Genomic DNA, 23,031 nt, shown 5'->3' on the forward strand with positions numbered 1-23,031 from the left:
TGTTTGTGGTTTTTGTGTGTAAATTGTTTGACGTTTTGTTAGTTTGCAGACTTTTTACAAATACGTATGAATACAGGACCGGTCCACGTCGGTTCCAACAGAACCGGCTCCGATTTTGTTCAGTCCTCCTAAATGTGTTAATTGGGCTCAAAAACTAAAAAACATGTTGGTCAAAATGTGAGATTTTCACATCAGAGAAAGTCTTTATTTTGAATTTTAAAAAAACATAGTTACTAGAAAACCATATTTCGGCTCCATGTCTCCAAACAGCAGCTCAGAGGAGGAGGAGGCCACATTTTTATGAATGGCCTCGAAAACGAAAGAAAGTTCAGCATCTTTAAATCTGCGTAACTTGTAGACGATTGTCTTCACAGCGGTTTGTTTCACATCAGTTTAAAATCCCTACAAGGCTCATGATGCAAGTGAGTCACAGGTTGTGAAACAAGGAGGGGATTTCACTGATGCTGGAGGCCTCCACAGTCACTTCAGTGGTTCAGTCATTGTCAAGGTCAAAGTGAAAACAACTGGACAGGATCAAAAGGGAGTCTCTGTCTTTGTGCCACGTTTGGAATAAACTCAGGCTTCCTGTGAGTAGATTAAGTTCAGAAAACATCACTAGTTGACGTCAGTTTTATTGTTAATGTGTGTTTAAAGGTGGAACATGAGCACATTTCAACTCACCCATAATCAGATTATTTGAACTACTTTCCCAAATGTTTCTGATTCTAAATCAATGAAGAGAAATAAGAGTGAAAAATTAAAGCCTTAATATTTAATACTTTCTAAGATGTTGACATCCGAACGTAGCCTCAAATTTCAATTAAAAAATGTACTTAAAGTGTATTTCTATAGAGAAATAAACAAACAAACAAACATCAATGAGGTAAAACTTTACAGATAGTTGATGAATAAAACGTTTCAGGTAAATCAGACAAGGTCGAGAAAAAATAGTTCTAAAAATTGCTAATTTTCAGCTTCATTAATAAACAATAAGTAAATTAGTGTGATGTTTTAAAATGAATAGAGGGAAAATACTTTTTTATTTTTTATTGATTATTAGTTATTTATTATTATTATTATTATTATTATTATTATTATTATTCCTAAAGTTTGACCTCCATTAAACGTGGTTGCTATGACGACGCTTCATGCAAATGCTCGCGCAGAAATGAGGAACCGAAAAGAGAAGCGCATCATCATCATCATCATCATCATCATCATCTGGGGAACTAAAGTGACACCGGACGAGTGAACCGGTGCTAAAGTGCGGCTTTAACGCAAACGGCGGCCGTTCCCCTTCCTCCGCGGCTCAGGTTTGACCTCCGGTTCGGTCGCTGCTCACCGTGAACCCGGTAAGTCCCGGTAGGTTTTTTTCACCGCTTTCAGAAACGCTGCGACGTTTAATGGCGGAAGCTGCAAAGAAACCGACGTCCTGCTGCTCGGTTCGGTTTAAATCACTGTTCTAGTTTCTGGCTTCACGCTCCGCTGCTTTGCTTTACTCTGATTACTTCTGTGAGACTTTCTGGAGTTTCGTCAGGTCGGGGAACCCCGAGGTGACTTTCTGACTTTACAACCTGCCGTTCAAGTCTCGGTACGGTTTCACTTTAATGTTCCGGTTCGTCCCGTAGATCGGTTCGTCAGCGGGGACGCGGTGAAGATGGACGGCTGGAAGATGGGCATCGGTTCCCTCAGTGAAGAAGTTTTAAACAAGCTGTCGAAGATGCTGGACAACCCCACCCACGGATGGAGGCAGCTGGCCCACGCAGCGTCGGAGCAGCCGAAATTCCGCTGCAGGTGAGACCCTGAAGGCATCACGGAAACAGCGCACAGGGAGGCAGCTCGGCTCATGGTCAGGAAGAAGTCCTCATACAGGCACAAGAATAACTTCAATAGATGAATAATATTACTTAAAATAGTTAGTTTGGTAATGATAAATAATACAAAAAACTACTCATAAAAAAATAAAAACCAAACTTGTAGAGTAAAGACTGCAGTCCTAAATTCAGACTCAGTCATAATTAAGACTAATTGTTAAAAAAAAAAAGGCATGTGTGTTGTTCCTGCAACAAAAAAGAAAAACCACAGTGTGTCTGTATATATTCAATTCAATTAAAACAACAAAACAAAACTTTATTTGTCCCAAGGGGGGCAAATTAAGAAACACAGAGCAGCTGGATCAGCAAATAAATCATTTAAGGTGCAGATGCATGTCTGTGAGGTATGGTAATGTCTCTATGCAAAGAATATATAGTTTGTTTACCTCATGTATATAAAGAGAGAGAGCATCCAGCATCATGAAGCGCTTTGATTCACACTCAGCTCTCCACGTTCTACCGTTTTGAACATGCATGAGGAACTTCAGACTGAATTCACCTTTTCATATCCAAATCTGAGCGACTCACTGGGCTTTTCCTCTGAGGAGTCAGAAATTAATCAAGCCTATCATTCAACTAAAACAAAATGTTCTGCTCAGGAATGCAAGTAAATAACTAAACATCTTAATCAAGAAATAATAATGTGCTTTGCTATTTTTTTTAGTTCTTTAAAAACAGTAAATTTGAAAAATCATGGATAATAATAATAATTATTATATTTTAGCAGTTAAAGTATAATTTAGGTTAAAGAGCTTCTACATACTGGTGTATTAACTATTACAGAAACTTAAGAAATGATTTTGGTGATGAACAATGCTGGTAATTTAGGGCAGTGGTGGCATACAACTTACACTGGGTGGTGGCCCAATTTATTAGTTAAAGTTTTGTGTGTATATATATATGTGTATATATATATATATATATATATATATATATATATATATATACATTACTCACAAAACTCATGATGCCAGTCTCATTCTTCTACAGGAAAGTCCTTTGACACAGCAACCATTGCTTTAAATGTGCTTTACAATTAAGTTGACACCACAGGACTGCCTCTACGTCCACTAACGCCTGCTGAACTCTCCCTGCAGTGAGAAGGAGCTGACCAGCTGCTCCCTCCAGGTGCTGAGCGCTGCCGGCAGCCCAGGTCGGACCCTCCTGGCCTGGCTAGCTGACCGCTCCTGCTCCCTGGACTTCTTGCTCCACTGCCTGAGGAAGATTGACCATCAGGATGCTGTGCAGTTCCTCAGTACCACAGGTAAAGTAGACGTGACCGAGGGGGTCAGATACTGTCTATGCCAGTGTATAGAAGTGTGTTTTTCAGGAAAGAACCCTCTAATGCTCAAAAGTCCAGAACCTGGTCAGCAGAGTTTAACACAGCTTCGGTACCACAGGGTCAAAAAAAAGTCAACAACATAAGCCAATAATCTGCTCATATCAATGGCAAAGATGTTGACATGTGTCTGGATGATGTAGCTTCTTGCTTTGGACACAATGCAGCTGGTTGGATGTGAGAATATTATTCACATGTAGTCACTGGTACTTTTTCCTTAGACCTTTTTGAGTGACGCTAACAAAGGCCCTGGAACAACTACTACAAATGTATATTCTATCTTTTTTTGGCAAACAGGAAACAGTCTTTAGCTCATTCAACCATATCAAAGATCAGTTTTGTCTCCAGCAGTAAAACAAGTTAGTGCACTTCAGACATATTATTACAGACACACCAAGCTGTCTTTGATGCTGCGGGTCTAATTAAAATACCTGCGCTCTCTTTCTGTCTGTGAATGCGACTGTTGGTGTTGCGTGTTCGTACGTTAGTGGCCGAGCTGATCCAGATCACGGTGCAGCCTCAGTCCCAGCAGGCCACAGCGGGCAGCAGGGTGGTGTTGATCTGCAGGGCTTCTGGTCCTCCAGGACTCAGCTACCAGTGGTTCAGAGGCAAAGAGGAGGTCAGTACAGCATCTTATGATTGTGTGATAAAGAAATGACGACACACGCAACAACAAAGCTCCGTCCTGTCAAAGTGAAAATGGATTTCTACGACGTAGCGTCAATTCATTAAAACTAGAAAAAGTAAAATAAGTAACTGTATAAGTATCCCCCCTTCAAGTCAGTATGTAGTCGATAAAGTAGACAAGTCTTCTCCAGAGTCGTAGTTCTCTTGCAGCCTGCATCAGGTTGTCGTCCAGGATTTCACTGTTCTCTGCTGCATCATGCTGCCCTTTAACTTTACAAGCCGTCCAGGACCTGCTGCTGAGAAGCACATCATGATGCTGCCACCGCCATGCTTCACAGTGGATGGTGTGTTAGTGATGATAAAACATAAAAAAACTACACCAACCATGATCCAATGTGGAGAAGCACACAAAGCAAGATGAATACTTTCTATCTGTATCAGACATCACTTGTTTAAGCGATGATTTTTTTGTCCTCTTCATGTTTATTATGAAATGTCTGCTGTAAACTTGATTACAGGATTCTTTTCTTTTAGATTTCGGATGAGACAGGCAGTTCGCCGGAGCTGGTTCTGTGTCCTCTCAGCCAGGCCCACCAGGCTCACTACATCTGTCGGATCAACCACGGAGAAAACTGCGTCTTCTCCCGGTGGGCTCATGTTGGCTTGGCCTCTGCAGGCTCTAGTCCAGGTGACACTTCTCTTCCCCTCCTTCTTTTCTGTTTTGCCTCATCTCATAGGTTATAACGTGATGTGGTTGTGACTCTTGTGCTCTCAGGCTGCAGCAGCACTCTGTTTCCGGGCTCTGTTAGCGGGCTGCGTATCGTCCATCAGCCTCGGTCTCAGGCAGCCTCTGAGGGCGACACTCTGCTCCTGGAGTGCAGCGCAGAGGCCAACCCGCCCGCTCAGTATGAATGGTACCACAACACAGCGCCCATGCCACAGCACAGGACGCGCTCACTCCAAGTAAGTGTGTTCATAGAATCAGCTGTGAGCTGCTGCAGATGAAAACTGTCCTGGTTTAAAGCTCATAAGACGACAAACATAAAGCCACAGCGGTGTGTGCATGAAAAAGGATCAGAAACAAACATGAAGGTGGAGAAAGATGGAGACCAGGAGGGTGATCAAACCTGAACAAAATGTTTGAATGTAATAAATGAATAGGTCACTTTTCTGTTAATTATTCATGTTAATTAATTCATTGATGTGCCGTGTTCTTGTTCCCCGTGTAGATCCCGTGTGTGACCACAGAGCACAGAGGCGAGTACAGATGCAAGGTGTTCAACTTGTACCATCAGACTTGGAGCGACACAGCAACCATCACTATTGGTGAGACCCACAGACACTATTTCTGTGTTTCTTTTAAAACTTTTTTATTTAAAATGTAAATTAATGAGAAAAATCAACGATATCAAGTCGTAACTTTTCTGTGAGTCTGAAACGGTACATTCGTGTGTAAAGCATCACACATGAGCTGAACTGCAGCAGGGTGTAGTAAATAACTACTTCCTGTTTTGCACTTTGACGCAGGCCCAAGTTCCGTCACCGATGCCTCCTGGGTAGAAGTTGATCGTGGTTTAGGTATTCTTTAATTTCTCGTCACATTTTCAGTTCCTCTGTCCTTTCCTGCACATTGATTCCTGTTTTCTGTTGTTGTTTTTTTTTTTTAAAGACTATCGTGTAGTTTTTCTTTTTTAAAACAGCTAATTGTGTCTGAGTGTCTGGTTGTAACCTTCAGACTGTTGCTGTTTGATCAGCTGTGCATCCATCTAATCAGAAGAAAGTGTGTGCATTATGTGTGAGCTTTGCAGAAATAGACAGACATTAAACAAACTGTCAGACGTGAGATAGAGCAGCACGGCAAGTTTTTTAATTTAATCTTTTCATGTCGGTGCTGCCAGAGTCACAAGAAGTCCACAGGTCAACGTTCGGAGCAGGAATACATCCGCTTCGACAGATGGCCAGTCCGCCTCAGCCAGCAAAACAGCTTTATGGTGAGTTCTGTGCAAGCAAGTGGACACAATGCAGAGCAATAAATAAAGTGTAGTGAGGTGCATTACATATCTTTTTAGGGTAGTAGGTCTTTAATGATACCTTATGTGTGCTGTGAATATGTTGAAGACTCTTTACAATATCAGATTTGTATACATGTACAAGAACCTGTGTGATATCGGTGTTCTCCAGTGACAGAAGAAACTGTGTAATATCGATAGAATCTATGCAATGTCAATATTTTCTTCTATGTATAGAATGACCCTGTGCAATGTTGATGTTTTCCACATTCAGACGAATCTGTACAATATTAACAGTGCTCCTGTATATTACTTGCTTCCTTTTGCTGCTGCAAATGTCTCCACTGTGGGATTCATAAAGACTCATCTTATCTCTTCTTCATAGCGACAGACAAAGTTGCTCTCCTGATTGGCAACATGAACTACGTCTACCACACTCAGCTGTGCGCTCCCATTTCTGACGTCCACGAGTTGACCAACCTTCTGAGACAAATGGACTTCAAGGTGGTTTCTCTGCTCGACCTCAACTGGCAGGAGATGCACAGCGCTGTCACCGAGTTCCTGCTGCTGCTTGACAAAGGAGTCTATGGTCGGTCTTTTGTCCATCTCTATAATATGCTCCAAGTCTGTGTCCTCCCTCAGCAGCTGCAGCATTAACAGCACTCTGTCCTGACAGTAAAATTAATGTAGCGTTGTTTCTACAAAATAAAAGCTAAATTAGCAAAAAAAAAGGGTTTAAAAACATACATTTTTGCCTGAAATGGGCTGAAAAGGTTAGAAATCAGACCAAAATGTGAATGTGAAATTTAAAAAAAAATTGTTATCATTATTATTTTAACCACAAATTATATTGTTCTTACTGTATTTAAATCAGCAACAACAAAAACACTTTTTTTTAGCAGATAATTGTTGTAAATTATCTGTAAATATTATATATATTGAGGTTTGAAAAATGGACATTTTTTTCATATTTATTTTGCAGATTTTCCTTGTTTTGTTATACTGTATATAACAGCTACTAAAATCAAATATCAACGTAAAATCAACATATTTTTTCTGCCACATTTTCTTTTTTTTTAAGACACTTTTTTCTACACTGCATCCATGCCACCTTTTCAGTACTTCCTGGTTCTAACACAGTTCATCAGATCTACTAAAAACTTCTTTGCAGGCCTGCTGTATTTTGCTGGTCACGGCTATGAGAACTACGGCAACAGCTTCATGGTTCCCATCGATGCTCCGGAGTCCTACACCTCCGAGCACTGCCTGTGTGTTCAGAATATACTCACCAGGATGCAGGAGAAGGAGACTGGACTCAATGTGTTCCTGCTGGACATGTGCCGCAAAAGGTACGGATGTTCTCTTAAATTAATGGCATGACGTTGAGATTAGACCGTCTGCTGATTATTTTGTGCTTCGCACGTTTTCTTTTATAGAAACTTTAATGACGACGTCATCGTCCAGCCTGGACTGCTGAAGGTGACGGCGAACATCGTGTTTGGTTATGCCACGTAAGTCTCTGATCCTCATCACGCTGCTGGTATCGTATCAAAACTTCCTGCTTCAGGCAACAAGGTTCCACTCACGTGTAACTTCCTGTGTTCAGATGTGTTGACGCCGAAGCGTATGAGGTGAAGAGGGAAGACGTGTCGAATGGCATCTTCATAAGCTTCCTCAAACGACGGGTTTGTGAAGATGAGAAGGTCACTGTCATGTTGGACAGAGTCGCTGAAGGTAGAGAACTCAGTGCAGGAGATTTACAACAAATGCCAAAGCAGTCAGTTGTTTTGTCTGTGCTGAGGTGATTGTGAATGTGTGCCTGATTACCTCCTTATCTGCTCATCGTCTTACATACTGGATCTAATAGTGAGGGCAACAGCAGCTGATTCATGAGCATCTTAACCGCTGAAATGATTCATTGTCATGCTAAGAATGAATTCTGCTCTGAAATGACAGGTATAATCATGCCTCCACTTCACCAGAATATGAGGTGTAGTGCATTTTGAATCATTGGCATGTTTCTGACACACCTACTGTGGATGGAGGAGAGCCAGCCTTCATTTTAGTTCCACCCAAAGTCATGAAAAAGCTTCTGCAACCAGAGAAACACTTCAAACTACTCACATTTTTAATGATGAATGCACCCCAGACACTGAGGTTAGAGGACATGGATGAAAATTTGGTGCTAAAGATTGATTCATACAGTGCAAAAAAAAATAAAATACAGAAAAACCCACAGCAGGTTGCAGTTCAGGCCACATCCCACAGAATCAGAACACGTCTGTCTTTTGGTTGTAGCCAGAAGTGCAACTCTTTAACACTACAGGGGAAAAATGGCAAAATATTAAACTAACCGACATCACCATGAAACTTCCCCAGACGATTACTTACATTGAGCTTCCTCAAGTTTTATGTTTAAATGTGCAAATGGGCAAAAAATACCCTAAAAATGCTGAAAATTTTATTTTCAGAAGAAAGTTCTGAACATTAGATAAAGACAGATCTAAATTTGTTGTTACAGTTTGTTCACATATTAAAGGTTTTTACGTAGGGAATCTTTGATGTCTCTTTTAATATTTCAGAAATCAGAAAATATTGCCAACAACTAAATAAAACATTAATGTTGGCTTTGTTTTTAATTATAAGATGTTTTAGAAAAATCAGGCTGTGACTGACGTATAAACAAACCTTCAGAGTACAGACAGGAATACAACTGAAAAGTTTAATGTATATAAATACTCATACATTTGAGATTTCTGGCTCAGAGTAGAAGAAAAATCAAAATTTTAGAAAATGACCTTTAAAGATGTGCATTATAATTGAAATCTACAGAAGGAAATAGACAAAATGTAGAGAAATAAAGACGTATGTTTACCTTTGTGTGTCCTTTAGCCTGAAAGAATAGATATTATGAAAGCAAAATATACTAAAACCTCAAAACTGACCTGTAGTGTTTTGCCTGAACAGCACCTATCATCAGGTTCTTTGTCCTTCACAGACATGGGTCGCTTTGAGATCACACGGGGGAGGCAGGCTCTGGAGCTTCGCAGTAATCTGTCTGAGAGACGTTCGCTCACTGACCACATTCAGACTGCTGACTGTTCTGCGTCCTACAAAGCCCGAAACCTGCAGTGGGCTGTTGCTCACGGTAGAACATGACGCTTAAACACAGCGAAAGTTACTGTCGTGTTTGTACATCACTGTGTTTGAAGCTGTTTCCTTTTAAACCTTACCTCAGTCAAATGTCTGTGTGAACAGTGCTGCCTACGAGCCACTGCCTCCAGTTCGACTGTGGAGTGAAGGTTCAGCTCGGCTTCGCGGCAGAGTTCTCCAACATCATGGTCATCTACACTCGGATACTCGAGAAACCCAAAGAAATCGTTTCCTGCTCTGCTCAGCTTACTGATTTCCCACAAGTGAGTTTCCCACGAATAGATTCAAAGACACGAAGATGTTGGTTCTGGTGTAACCCTGTCCTGTTTTTGACCTGAAATCCGAATGAGTTGTTGTGGATACTTAAATCTTGTTAAAAATGACTGTTTTCTTTTTGCCAGAGTGTGGACGTTGATCTGAAGAAGAGTAATCAGGAGAGTCTGCTGGAAGCCGGCAGCTTGTTGCTGATCAAGGAGGATCTACCTTCACCGGAGGCTCCCAGTCTTTACACTCGCATCCGCGGCCTGCAGAGACTCAGGGTCAGACTCTTGTCACTCAGAAAAATGGATATGTGCCCTCTGGAGACACTTTACAGACAGAAATGAAACCACTACTTTGAGACTATTTGAGTTAAAGTTCATGTTAAAATAGATGTCAAGTTAGTTTTTAACTCTAAGAGGAGATTTTAAATATGTTTTATTGATTGATAAACTGTGAGAGATATTTTATTGAAGATATTTTCCCTCTCAGCTAAAAAACTCTTTCTGTCCTTTATTACCTTTACAGACGGAGCTCACGTTCACTGTCTGCCTTCATTACATTTACTCCAACATGGATGAAGAAGTGCAAGAGAGGCAGCCGGTAACAATCGGCAAACCGCTGGTCTCCAAACTCAACCTCCACGAACCGCGGCCGGATCGCGTCTGCTCGGCCTCCTCGTCCTTCGGTCTCGACTCCTTCAACCTTCCCGAGTGCTCCTCCTTCGCTGAGGGATTCGCCTCCGTCAGCTCAGCTTCAAACACGTGGTCGCATTACGCAGAAACCGACAGAGCTTCCTCCGGCGCCGACTGTCAGGCTTCACCCAGGGGCGCAAATGTACCGGAGGAGACTGACTGTCCGGACTTGTTGGATTCCCCTGAGTCCCTTGTTGCTGGTAAAAGTTTGCCTCACAGTCAAGTAAATGACTTAAACTACAAATTTAGTGACATGTGCAATTTCCACTCTTATTAAGCATCATGAAGCCCATAATTTAACTGGTGAGTGTTGAGAGATCAGAGCAAGGCCTGTTGCTCAAAGGGAATCCAAAGGAAGCTGTGGATTTGTTGGGTCTAAATTTTGTCTTTACCTTGTTATGTAAAGGGCCTTGAGATTATATATGTTATGAACTGGCGCTATATAAATAGAATTGAATATAATTTAATTGAATCATAAAAATGACAAAAGGGGGAAAGACTGTGCATTTGCCTTATCAGTAAAGCTGGCACAGACCTCAGATCACTGTATCAGTGGCGTTTTTATTCTTTGGTGTCCATAACTATAAACCTGGATATATATATATATTTTTTGGGGGGGTTATTTTTGTTTTATTTATACTATAACATTTAAAATAAGTAGCTCTGGACCTGTTCTGATCATGCATTAAAGCTTTTGAAAATATTGTGACATGCTTGTAGTTGATCATAAATCTTGGGATATCAGTTTACTCTTCATAAAAGTCTGATTTGTTTTTTGAAAGTTGTCTCACAGCAGGATATTTAAGGCACTGACGTTATTGTGCATATGGACGCTTCCTATAACTTCATATAGAACGTGACTTTTCCAATCATTAAACAAAATATAGCAATAAAAGCACCGTGTATTGTTTGTTGCTAAGCTATTATCACGCTTTGGGCAGAATTTACTGTGTTTTTGTCATCAACACACTCAGCAGATTTTCTGTTTGTTAGTTTTTTATTCTGGGTATTTTGTTGTGTGACTTTATGGATGAACTTTTTCTCCTCACCAGCACCTGCATACCTTCTCCTGCACTGTTCTATTAAATGAAATATATGAAAACAAGGCACACCTTTACGAATATACGGCTCTGGAAATAATTAGATCTCTATGACCACTGTTTTCTGCCTCTACCTTTGTGGTTTTTGGAGGAGCCATACAACTTTTCTTCTTAAGGTTTCTGTTTCTAAGCTTGTTCGCGACGACTGTTTCGCTGTATTTCTTTCATTAAAGTTAAAATCTAAATATTCTGGGTCATCCTGTCAACACGGATAATTATTTAAGGTCTGTTTAGCTTTTGTCTTCATTGTGTTAAGTTTTTGTAATGTTTTAGAATTGTTTTTGTATTTCTGAAATAAACTGGAAAGTAATTACACTGCAGATCTAACTTTTCCTTCAAAAATAATTATTTAGACTCTTTTTAATGGGTGTCAGGAAAAAGTTTGTCATCACTGAATGTAAAGATCTCTGTCCTTATAGTTGAATATTTGATTGCAGAGTGTTTTGATCAAGGTGTAAACTGTAAAACATTTTTAGTTTATTCAGCAAAGTTCCCATGCTGCCTTATAAATAAAATAAAAAACAAATGAAAAATACAAGAACTCATTTATTTTTAGGTTTTAAAGTGGTCTGAAATTAAAATGAAGCTTGTCCAGTTCAATTAACAAGAAACTAGCAAAACTCCCACATCCACGTTAAGTAAATTACAGAAGATGAGTTGATTTTAATGACTTCCGGTCCCATGTTTTCAGTTTATAACAGGCAGTCTGCGCTATGACTGGACTGCGCATGCGCCGTGACGTCAACTTGGCTCTCGCCGTCCTCCATTTTGCAGCAGTTGTGCAAACCTGCTGCTTTCATTGGTGGTGCAGCATCAGTGCATAAAGTTCTAAAACGGGATTACCGAAAAGCTGAGGAGGTATTTTTCACGCACGGAACGATGGCGGACCCATCAGCAGACCTGGAGGTTCCGGAGGGCGCCGAGGTTCGCAAACTGTCCGAGCTGAGAGTCATCGATCTGAAGGCCGAGCTGAAGAAGCGAAACCTGGACACCACGGGCGTGAAGAGTGTGCTGTCGGAGCGGCTGAAAAAGGTCTGTTACCCGCTGTCTGTTTGAGCATTTAGACCCTGGAGGTTATTAGTACGAAACTGTAATAACTAATGCACAAAACAGTTCTGAATTTTCCATATTTGTGAACGTACCCTGTCAGTCAAACCAGTAGCATCCCTAAGCTAGCTACATTAGCTTAGGAGGCCCGTTGACCTGAACTGTGTGCTAACAATTAGCTACTGTTTGCGCCGAAGCTAGCTAGCTCTCTTTTACACCCTTGAGGGCATTTCTTTTTTATTAAACTCCTCCTGATTTGTACATGTGAGTAAAGCGTTTGGGTTTTTGCTCCTCTCCCCTCACAGGCAATCGAGGACGAGGGTGGAAATCCAGACGAGATCATCGTCGCCCCGGAGTCTGCTCCCAAGAAAGCTAACGTTACACCGAAGAGGGCTGCCAAAGGTAAAGTCTGCACATGATGCACGGTCTGCAACATTAAACCCTGAATGCAATGTATGCTGGCCTATTTTCCGTTTGAACTAATCCGTAGTGGAGGACAGTGTCCAGTCTGCTGAATGACACTTGACACTAGATGTCGTGCTATTTCATGCTTGTGCAGCCTCCAAATGCACATGACCACAGTGTGCTGCCTCATAAATCATCTGGACGTGTTCTTTGCTCTAAGAAACTGTCACCAGATGCTACTAGCTTGCATATTAAAGTCATTCACTGTCCACTTAATGCTGAATCTTGTGCAGTGCATGGGGCAGGATGTTTGCACCAGATTAGTTCAGTGACTCTGTTTACAAAGCACTGATAATGCTGTAATGATTAGTGTGATTTTGTTGAAGCATAAGCTTCCAGAGGTATTTAAAATTCCATATGAGATCAGTTCTGGCATCCAGAGCTCCAACCACCAACCTGACAGTCTGTCTCCTTCATCTTTACTCAACCCAGTTAGCTTTAGTTTAAAATGTAGTGTGCCTTTTGACAATAAACACTTCATAAAACTGACATTTATTGAACTTATCCAGCTTTAATAAACTCGTTGCATTCCAGGGCAGGTTGTGAAACAGCTTAGTAAATATGGTATTTGTATAACTTACCAACTTCCAGCTGCAGTTTGTGTTTAAACCTCCCTTGTTTGGTCCTCCTGTTCAGGGCTGCTGCCTTCATCATGTTCACCACATTATCGTACCTATTTGACATATCGAGGCTCTAAGATTTGCGATTTGAATGCTGAAATGTGAAAATATCACACAGCCCTACATTGATGTAATAGGTCGACCTTCATGAATAATGTTCGTTCAGATGATGCCGATAATTGATAAAATGTTTGAAAAGATATGGATTCAATTTAAGCATCGTATTGGAGGCGTTATATTGAGGCTGAGCATCATCCTTTAGGTGATCATGTGTGCTCTGAATAAGGTGTTAACGGTCACGATTATTGAGTCAAATGACTGTATTTATAGTTCATTTACAAAAATAATCACTGCACATTTACCAAAGCACTTCAGAGCAGAGAGGACGAACATGATCAGTCAAATCTTATATATAATCTCAATGTTTCGTGTTCCTGTGGTTCCTTCACACATTGTAGTTGGTCAGATGGTTTCCTGCTGTGTGTCAAGCTGTAGCCCTGCAACTAGTTCTACTTTTATAAGTCTGAACATTTTCTTGGGGCTATGAGCGACTTGTTCTGCAGTGGGAATTTTTGAGGTTGTTGTCGACACACATCTTACAGTTTTGATACCTTTGAACCAACACCCAAATGACTTGGTCTAAACTACAACAAATGTTTTCTGCAGATACCAGGCCTGACAATGATGAACCAGAGGACAGCACTGTTGAAGAAGATTCCCATGACGGACATGTAAGTTCATTTTGTACAAGTTAAAATGCTTGGAAGCGCTCCTTTCCAACCTGACAGCTGTTGGCCTCTAGATGTCCTCCCATTTTTACTGTATTCAAAGTTCTTCTTCTTCTCATCAGCAGGATCTCCAGGACGATTACGAGAACATGCAGGAGATGGACATCCTCGACATGAATGTTCTGGACGAGACGGAGAACGACAACGGAATACCAGCTGAGGACGACGCAGACTTTTACAGAGAGGAAGACGCGATGCTGAACGATGACAATGACTTCAGGACGTTTGAGTCAGAAGATGAAGCGAGAGGTCCAGAGGTGAGAGACCAGATTGCAAACTTGGCTGCCAAATGTCCTCTTTGAAGTTTTAACGTTACTCTATTTGAATGTGCTTTAACAGATAGATGATGCCGTGCTGTTGGACAAGGACGAAGAAATGACGTATTCGTCCATCAATATGGTATGTTCACACACACACACACACACACACACACACACACACACACACACACACACACGTTGGTTATGTTTAAAGCAGTGGTAAAAGTCAGCATCACAGACTCATAAACGCATCACTTTCTCTGTTTAAGGCTCAAGATCCAGATCCAGACGCGGACGATGTGAAAGAAGCAACAGGTACTGTAAAAAGTGGTTTATCAAAAGGCAGAGACGTCTTTTTACAGTGTTGAGCTTGGAAATGCAAACACGTTTGTTAGTTTCAACCAGGAAGAGAGACTGGAAGCCCAAAGGGAATTGCTGGCTTTGTGCTGAAAGTTGGTTAACCACAATTAATAATGTCATCGTGCGTAAATGTTCCCATTTGTGTTCTCATATTCTACGACAGCTGTGGTTAACAATTTGATGCACAGTGGCAGCAATTACATGTCCAGGTCAGGGAGGTTTGAGCTGTTGCAGGTGATTGCAGTGTTTCTAGGTTGCCGCACGAAGATCAAGACAAAGAAGATCCCTCAAGATACATCAACTGTTACGGCTTTTTAAGGACACTGACTCAGAAATCAGCTGGATATGAAACTGCTGGACTTGAGCTGAAGTTGTGGTTAATACAAACGGACGCTTGGAAAAGTGAAAAGAGGTGCAAAGAGGATGGACTGCAGCGAGCCTCCACTGCTGCTGCACTGCTGTTCTTGTGGCTCTCTTCAACATCGAACTCTTTGTCTGCTTTGGATCAGGTGAACACAGTGAAGTGGTTCAGCCGCTTTAGGTGCTTGGTTGTCCTCCAGCCTTTGGGTTCATTTCCAGTCTCTTGTTAGGGCCTACTTCGTTTTAATACATAGTTCTAAGAGCACAAGCCAGTGGTCATGACGTTCCTAATCCAGGCCTTTGCCAGTTCCTCGTTAACCATTGCTGTGTTTCAGAAGTGATTAAACTCTGTGCCATTCTATTCCTGTTAAATCCGTAGAAAATGACAAAGTAGCCGGGTCTTGTTTATCTGAGCCGCTTAACGAAGATCGCCACCAGAGCGACGGGACGAGCCCCGAAGAAGAGGATGCCGCCACCGCCGGAGGGGAAGACAGTGTGTCCATCAAGCCCGCCTCCGGAGATGTGGAGGGCGACAAGGATGTTGTGGAGGCTGACGCCAAAGAGGTTGGGGACGCACAGAAAGTCCCAGAAGAGACATTTGACGCTGAAAACAAAAGCTCGCAGGCTGTTAGTGTAAGCGAACAGGGCGGCGTGGGTGAAACTGTTGATTCAGAAATGGGGGCTAAGGAGGGTGAGGAGGATGAGAAGACAGAAGAGAAAGCTGCTGAGGATCCGACACTGAAAGAGTCCTCTTCTGTAGAGGGCGATGATCAGAAAAAGAGGTTTGTTGCTTTCTGTATACTAGAAACCAAAATGGTTATCTCTGTTGCATTGGCCCCTTTGTGCTAGCAAAATTTGGATGCTCTTTTGGAGGTAAAAACGTTCTGTGCATTTGTCTGTTTTCATTTGTCATTCTTTACACTCACCTATCCCACTTTATGACCCATTAAGATGTAATGCATTGGGACTGTCAGAGGGTGTAACTCCATTTGTTCACCGTTAAATCACTGCACTGTGATACATGCTGGGTTGATCACTGCAATTAATGTGTTGTACCATAAAACAAGAGTGAAAACATCTCTGAGGAGATCCCCGATGTCCTCACTGCATATTTAGGGCTGTTTTTCTTTCTCTCTAGCTCTGAGGAGAAAGATGCCAAAGCCGAGCCAAAAGATGAAAAGGGTGAGTGGACAGAGTGACTTCTTTGCTCTTGTGGTCTCAGTTTCAAAGAGTTTACTCTCAGTAATTAATAATGTGTGTGTGTGTGTGTAGCCGCTGGAAGTGGTGCTGCAGCGAGCAGTAGCAGGAATCTGTGGGTCAGTGGTCTCTCCTCCACGACCAGAGCGACTGATCTGAAGACGCTGTTCAGCAAATATGGCAAGGTCAGTCTTCTGGAATCTCACCAGTGCCACCAGGCCTGGCGTTTATGTTCCAGTTTCATCCAGAAGAAGTACGAATGGTTTGATGCATTTTTATGCATCCTGCAGGTTGTTGGCGCCAAGGTGGTGACCAACGCCAAGAGCCCTGGAGCTCGCTGCTACGGCTTCGTCACCATGTCGTCCACAGAGGAGGCCACCAAGTGCATCAGCCACCTTCACAGGACCGAGCTGCATGGCCGGATGATCTCTGTGGAGCGGGTGAGTGTTCAGGAAGCTGTTTGGCTTTTGGTGCGTTCATGTGTGCAGATTTTAACCCAGATACTCACTTTGTGGGTCCAAGAACGTGAACATTTTCACACAGAACTCTGTTTCCTGTTAAGTGAAGGCTCTATCAGGTGTAATTGAATGTAGAAAGCTTTATTACACTTAATGTGTCGTCCTGATTAGACACTGTGCAATAAATAAGTCGTAAAGGGTTTATGGAGCTGTTATATTATGAACAGACCAGATATTTCAGCTGCAATAGTTTTGACTAACGTTATAACACAACACATCATTTATCTTTATCAGCCTCAGTAAATCTCATGCTTCAGGTTTTATCTGTTGGTGACAGAAGTGACCTGAATTGAAAGTTACCTGATACCAACCAAAGAAGGTGTTTTTTGTTGTGTCTGTGGTGTGAAATTCAAGCTGCTCCTTGTGAATGAACTCGTTGCTATTTTAACATTGCAGGCTAAAAATGAGCCCGCAGGAAAGAAGCCAGCAGATAAGAACGACACCAAGAAGTCTGGCGGCGACAGGAGACACTCCTCTGACTCCAAGTATGACCGCCGGCAGGCTGCTGCATGTTTGAGTGGATAAATTTAACACTTTAGGCAACAATGACATCAAACAGATTGATTGTAGTCACACCCTCTGTTACTAAAACTTCTCCCCTCAGCTGTGTAGCTTTAGTTCAGAGTGCTTTTAAATGTCACTGGTGCTGATATGTTTACTACGGCTTACCCCAGGGGCAGTTTGTTAAAATCCTTAGCCCTTAAATCCATCAACTGAGAATCTATCAGAGCTATGAAGCTGACTGAACAAAAGGTTTTATTATCTGTCATCATGGTTGTTTCAAATCTTGCGTCTCTAATGTCACGATATGTTGAACTTTTCTGCAGGTCTGATGGAAAGGATGAGAAGTCTGAGGGAGAAGGAAAAGATGGGAAAGGTGAGAGATGTGGGATCATTTCCAGTTTCAATATAATCACATTAGCCTTCAATAAACCCAAACAACAGACCACCAAATTAGTCTCAAACACATTTTCTCACTTATTTGACGTTTGATAGGGCGGAATGAGAGGACTGTGGTTATGGACAAGTCCAAGGGAGAACCAGTCATCAGCGTGAAAACAAAAAGCAAAGAACGGGTAAGAAGTCATTCACCATTTATCTGTTAGACTGTGAGTCGTATCGTTGCCACATGAAGTGATTCTAATATCAGGATTACATTTGTTTCAATGGAAGGCTTTTTGTTTTGACTCCAGGACATGTTTAACGTTTTTCTCCTCCTCGTCTTTTCAGAGCACAAAGAGTCGAGACCGCAAATCTTCCAGCAAGGAGAGGAAAGACATCCTATCGTTTGACCAGATCAAGGAGCAGAGGGAGAGGGAGAGGCAGAGGCAGCGAGAGAGGGAGATCAGAGAGGTGGAGAGACGCAGATACACGTAAGCATCACGCAAACCACCATGTAAATCCACCACCGGGCTGCATGACGCACAGATCAGCACCAAGGATCATGTGTTTGCTTTGAATATTAACTCGTGCAGGTAGTTTAGAAACATCCGTCATAAACAGCTCGTCTTTGTCCTGTAGAATACAAAAAAGACTCCAATCCCTTGTTTGAGGTTGAAGAATTGTGTTCCAACAGTTTGTAAATATGATGGACGAGATGAAACTTTATCCACTCGTCTTCTATCGGGTCATGCTTTGGATTCATCATGTTTCAGTCAGTTGATGGATTCTTGCTGTTTTCCTTTCAGCGGCGGCCGCGATCGGGACAACCGCCCAGACCGCGAGCGCGAACGAATCCGGCTTTTCCGTGAGAGCGAAGAGAGGAAGCACTTGTTACGAAAGAGACACTGGCTGGAGGTACGGTCACATGATTGACTTCTAACAGCAGCATCTGTGGTTGACTTTGCAAAATTCTCATTCTGTGCTTCAAAATTCTCATAAGGAGTCCGCCGGTGGTCATGACGAACGATTTCATTCGCAGACTGAGAAGCAGCGCCTCGACGCAGACCGCATGGAGCGCCAGTTCCTGGAGCGTGAACGGCTACGTATAGAGTACGAGAGGCGGCGCGAGCAGGAGAGGATCCTCAGGGAGCGCGATGAGCTCAGACGGCAGCAGGAGCAGCTGCGCTACGAACAGGAGCGACGGCCCATAAAGAGGCCTTACGACATGGACGGCAGGTACGCAAAGACATAGTGTAGTGATGGATATATTGATTAACCCTTTCAACGCTATAGCCCCTATACTGGTCTGCTGCTTGCAGCCCGGTATAGCGGCTCTGGTATATGGTGACTTTCTGTGACATTCATTTTGATTGGCTCTCAGTGGGAATCCCCTTATGTGAACAAGCATTCAGTCATTAAATACATTTTCCAAATAGTAATAATAATAATAATAATAAGAAGAAGAATAGTAATTGCATACATGGTTCTCTCCAGCGTCATAACAGACTAACAACCTGTTACGCTGCTGCCTGAAAAAATTACGCTACAAATTGGACCGATACGTTGTTTTCGAGGGTACGTAACGGGAAAATATTTAACAAGTGCCGACGGAGTTTTACTGCCGTGTTCTTCGCTGCTATTCGCTAGCGTAAAGGAATCCTGGCGAGTACCCTGGCATATAGGCATATATTACCAGTAATTCAAGCCAAAGTTACTTAGCGTTGGAAGGGTTAACCTCTGAGCTCAAAGGAGTTTTTGAATGTTTTTTGGCTCCTGTAACATTTTTAGAAACTGTGTGTTCAGTTTTCACTGCGATATAAAGTCGTGCACCTCCACGGAAACAGAACAACCATGGCAGGAAGTAAACACAACCTACAAATGAAAATGTCTTTAGTGTAGTTTAAGACACTTAAAATAAATCATGAACACAAGTTAAATTGGGTCATTTATTTTGAAAAACATTGAAGATTGAGCAAAAACCAAAACAACTCCATGTGCAACATTTTTCCAGGTACACACAGGTGTTGTCAGTAGTGGAAAAAGTGGTAGATATGTAACATAGTAACATAGATATGTTACTAACATTTGTCCACATCTGTCTATGATGTGAACACAGCCCCAACAAGTCCCTGAGTTTTCATCATGTGACTGTTCGATGCAGCTGAGTCTCAAATGGCTTCACAGTAGCACTGAGGATCAAACAGTTTTTACATTTTTGCAGGATCCCGTTTGTGCAAATGGTTTGTTTTTGGTAAATTAATAAACAAGACGTGTAGAATTAATTGATTTTGATAAAATAAAACAATTTTACGGCCGTCTTATAGGTTAAAATCCAACGTTTCTGGTTCTTACGGTTCCTGCTCCTGATAAACGGTGTAATTCTGGCTATTTTACAGATTCTATTTATTACATAATCTGCCTTTCAAACCTGCCAGTGCATTCAGAGGATTAAGCAGATGCCCTCATTAGAATATGACTGACGAGCATGTGATGGTTAGTGACCAACATGTGCACTGATTATATCGACTGGATGAACCTCAGTGTGTTTGTCGTTGCTGCTCTTTGTAGGAAAGACGACTGGCCCGACAAGCGCATGGGCATGGATGACCGGTACGGCCGTTCAGACTTCAATCGCCAAGAACGTTATCAGGACTTCGATCACAGAGACCGGGGCCGTTACCAGGACGACATGATGATGGACAGGCGGGACAACACTCGTAGTATGGGCGGCGACAGAGACGGTCAGGTGAGAGGATCCTCCTTCCATCGGTTACTTTCCTGGAAACAAGACGGGAACGAGTTGATGTGTTCTGTTGACTCCCTCAGCAGCAGCCTGGATGTGTTGCATGTACGTCGGTGGAGCCACTGAGGTTCAGTCACATGTTTTCACTGTGGCCAGAGTCAAGCAGATCACTGTAGAGTCACTGCCTTTGCGTGAACAGATGCTCTCACCGTCGCTGCTTTGTTGTGCTGCACAGCTTCAGTAAAACGTGAAGCTTTGAAACCTGGAATTTGCAGCATTTGCATGTGAGCAGATCATTAGAGAGGCTGAGCGTCTGCGTCTCTTGTTGCAGCACTTCTCAGACAGACACGGCAGAGAAGGCCGGGACTCCTGGGGAGGCTACGACAAGCGAATGAATCCCAGGTGAGTGTCACACTGAGTCCAAGCCCTGTAAAAACCACAGACCTTTCTCCTCAAGAAAGAAATGAAAAATTACAATTTCCTTTTGCGTTTTTTTTAAATTTTTTTTTAGGGAAGGAGGTCGTGACTGGGACTCGGGCCGTAAGATGGATGGAGACAGGGCGTGGCAGAGTACGTATAGCTGTCCTGTAATGTGTGTTTATGACTGCACAGCTACTACCAACTTCATATACATCTTTATAAATATGTCCTGGAGTGCTGTGAGCAGCTCTTTGTGCCTCGTGGTTTGTGGATCTTAGTGGAGCTGGACTGTGTTTTGTTTTAAAGGTCCTGAAGGTGTAAAATCAACCCGGTTAGGATATGAAGACATTAACTTGTGCAGTTCATCAAGCCTCCCTACAAACAGTTAGCCTCCCAGCTTTACAAGCCAATAAGAATCTGATCCAGGTGCTGTGACTGAAACACAGATGCAGAGGGAGTTCTCTTCCTGAAGGAGGCAGCAGCAGCTCACTGGTTTTCAGAGCAGAACATTCTGAAGCACAGTCATCGTCTCTGCAGTATTTTAAGCTGATAAACTGACAGACGCTGTGTGGGGATGTGTGGGATTTGGATCAATTGGCTGAAAAGAGGCACTAAATGTGACCTTTGTGGACGCTTTTCTGATTCCCTGTAACCTTCTTCATGAGTGATGGCTGTCTTCTCGTCATCTGGCAGTTTCTTTTCTTTTAGGCCAGGGGTCTCGAACTCCGGTCCTCGAGGGCCGCAATCCTGCAAGTTTTAGATGTTTCCTTCTTCCAACACACCTGATTCAAATGATCAGCTGATCATCAAGCTCTGCAGAAGCCTGATAACGATCCTGATCATTTGAATCAGGTGTGTTGGAAGAAGGAAACATCTACAACATGCAGGATTGCGGCCCTCAAGGACCGGAGTTCGACACCCCTGTTTTAGGCATTATTGAGCGATAAATTTACATTCAAACATCAGTGAGTTTTATTGATACAGCACAAGTTCACAGCATTTAAAGTGAAGACTTTAAACAGAGACGCCAACAAGCCAGAGTTCCCTTTGAGCAAAGAAATGATCGATTGACTTTACATCTGCATCTTTTCCACAGAATAATAGTGATTTAAACATTTTTTGCAGCCTCCTTATGTGAAATTCATCATGTTTACGGCTGCATTACATCACATTTAATTGCATGTGTTGAAGATGATACTGTAATTATTGAACCACTGTGATGAAATTCAGACAAAACTTACAGTCGAACGCCTCTTGTGTAGATTTTGTAGAGAAAACGGGTCGTCTCATAATTATTCCAAAGCTGTCGTCTTGTCTCTGACTTTATTTGCTTTTTACTTCCAGGTCGAGACGGCGCCATTCCGGGCCAGAGCCACATGACGCGTGGAGGAGGGATAGCCGGGTGAGTAGCTTATGGACTGGGTCTCATTGTTTTTGGCAGTTTGTTTTTATGAACCTGTTAAAACCAGTCAGCGCTCTGATTTAAAACCGTCCTGATTGTTTTGTGTGTTTTCGTCAGCAGCCGCGGCGGCTACATGAACACGGGAACATCTCAGTCGCTCTCCGGAGCTCTGAACAGACAGAACCAGCTGATGCAGGGCGGCGGGCTGCAGAGCGGAGCCTTCGGTCGACGCTACTGATCTCCTCTTTTTGTACTTTTTTTTTAATTAGGATTTTTTTTTTGTTTTTGCCACGTTTCCCATCCATTTCTGATGTAAACATTGTTTTTTTTTTTTGTCCTACCTTGTTTGTAAAACACAACCGTCTTGTATATGCGAGTTGGCCCTTGTGTCGGAGAGTATGCTGTGTGTAATAATAATAATAATAAATTCAGATGTTTATTAGACACTTGGGTTGAGGAGTTCCACCTCATCCGTCTCCTTCCTGTATCTCAGTCGGTTAGTTTTTTCGTAGCGTTCTGAGCCTCTTTTCATCATTCTTTCATCAAGGCTCCTTGTTCACGACGTTCTTTTTAAAACACATGCTTCAGTTTTGCTGCAGGTGGAAAATAAAAAAGGTTTTTTAAATTAAATGTCACCTTTTTGATGATCCGTGCTTGTTAGGTTTCTTTTTTTAAACGAAAATTTCAAGCCAGATTTGTGATAAACTCTAAAAGTCGATGTGTGATACCTGAAATGTGTTTTTAGTTTTGTGCATAAAAATGTTCTGTTTATTCAGTTGAAAGTGTTATTTTTCTTTTCTCTCCGTTATTTTATGCTCAGCACAGCGACGGGACAGCCGGTGTCTTGTACATTCACAGGGTGGAACTACAATAAAGGATTTTTCATCATTTTGCAGTGGTGCTACTAAAACGAA

General features: G+C 42.2%; 2 protein-coding genes across 8 annotated transcripts; both read left to right on the plus strand.

Moving 5' to 3' along the window:
* Nucleotides 1-3: 3 nt before the first annotated feature.
* Nucleotides 4-23,031, plus strand: safb (scaffold attachment factor B). Of its 7 annotated transcripts, XM_008292586.1 has the most exons (22): nucleotides 4-8; nucleotides 12,076-12,087; nucleotides 12,408-12,504; nucleotides 13,854-13,918; nucleotides 14,038-14,232; nucleotides 14,315-14,374; nucleotides 14,505-14,550; nucleotides 15,335-15,737; nucleotides 16,094-16,137; nucleotides 16,228-16,337; nucleotides 16,443-16,592; nucleotides 17,067-17,155; nucleotides 17,498-17,547; nucleotides 17,667-17,746; nucleotides 17,901-18,043; nucleotides 18,359-18,467; nucleotides 18,553-18,788; nucleotides 20,121-20,298; nucleotides 20,627-20,697; nucleotides 20,807-20,865; nucleotides 22,060-22,117; nucleotides 22,235-23,031. In XM_008292586.1, the coding sequence occupies exons 5-22, from the start codon at nucleotides 14,065-14,067 to the stop codon at nucleotides 22,353-22,355; spliced, it is 2,175 nt and encodes a 724-aa protein (XP_008290808.1). In that variant the 5' UTR covers nucleotides 4-8; nucleotides 12,076-12,087; nucleotides 12,408-12,504; nucleotides 13,854-13,918; nucleotides 14,038-14,064; the 3' UTR covers nucleotides 22,356-23,031. The 7 variants fall into 7 exon arrangements, with proteins under 7 accessions (XP_008290808.1, XP_008290801.1, XP_008290803.1 ...); XM_008292579.1 differs by lacking the exon at nucleotides 4-8 and having other exon boundaries at nucleotides 11,807-12,087; XM_008292581.1 differs by lacking the exon at nucleotides 4-8 and having other exon boundaries at nucleotides 11,807-12,087; nucleotides 22,238-23,031.
* Nucleotides 1,253-11,582, plus strand: malt2 (MALT paracaspase 2). Its single transcript, XM_008292587.1, has 17 exons — nucleotides 1,253-1,352; nucleotides 1,629-1,794; nucleotides 2,972-3,138; nucleotides 3,702-3,832; nucleotides 4,375-4,528; nucleotides 4,616-4,803; nucleotides 5,070-5,166; nucleotides 5,368-5,418; nucleotides 5,739-5,831; nucleotides 6,235-6,438; nucleotides 7,021-7,198; nucleotides 7,286-7,360; nucleotides 7,456-7,583; nucleotides 8,848-8,997; nucleotides 9,108-9,265; nucleotides 9,404-9,541; nucleotides 9,789-11,582. The coding sequence occupies exons 2-17, from the start codon at nucleotides 1,658-1,660 to the stop codon at nucleotides 10,230-10,232; spliced, it is 2,493 nt and encodes an 830-aa protein (XP_008290809.1). The 5' UTR covers nucleotides 1,253-1,352; nucleotides 1,629-1,657; the 3' UTR covers nucleotides 10,233-11,582.

Source organism: Stegastes partitus, unplaced genomic scaffold, assembly GCF_000690725.1.
Source record: "Stegastes partitus isolate 25-593 unplaced genomic scaffold, Stegastes_partitus-1.0.2 Scaffold820, whole genome shotgun sequence".
NCBI classification, from domain to species: domain Eukaryota; kingdom Metazoa; phylum Chordata; class Actinopteri; family Pomacentridae; genus Stegastes; species Stegastes partitus.

Bases quoted from the DNA above. Each gene is read 5' to 3' on its own strand.
- safb (XM_008292579.1), top strand. From the start codon at position 11,935: ATGGCGGACCCATCAGCAGACCTGGAGGTTCCGGAGGGCGCCGAGGTT. The intron at 18,468-18,552 runs GTACGGTCACAT...AATTCTCATAAG, and splicing joins GAAAGAGACACTGGCTGGAG to GAGTCCGCCGGTGGTCATGA. The intron at 22,118-22,234 runs GTGAGTAGCTTA...TGTTTTCGTCAG, and splicing joins CGTGGAGGAGGGATAGCCGG to CAGCCGCGGCGGCTACATGA.
- malt2 (XM_008292587.1), top strand. From the start codon at position 1,658: ATGGACGGCTGGAAGATGGGCATCGGTTCCCTCAGTGAAGAAGTTTTA. The intron at 5,167-5,367 runs GTGAGACCCACA...ACTTTGACGCAG, and splicing joins CACAGCAACCATCACTATTG to GCCCAAGTTCCGTCACCGAT. The intron at 6,439-7,020 runs GTCGGTCTTTTG...ACTTCTTTGCAG, and splicing joins GCTTGACAAAGGAGTCTATG to GCCTGCTGTATTTTGCTGGT.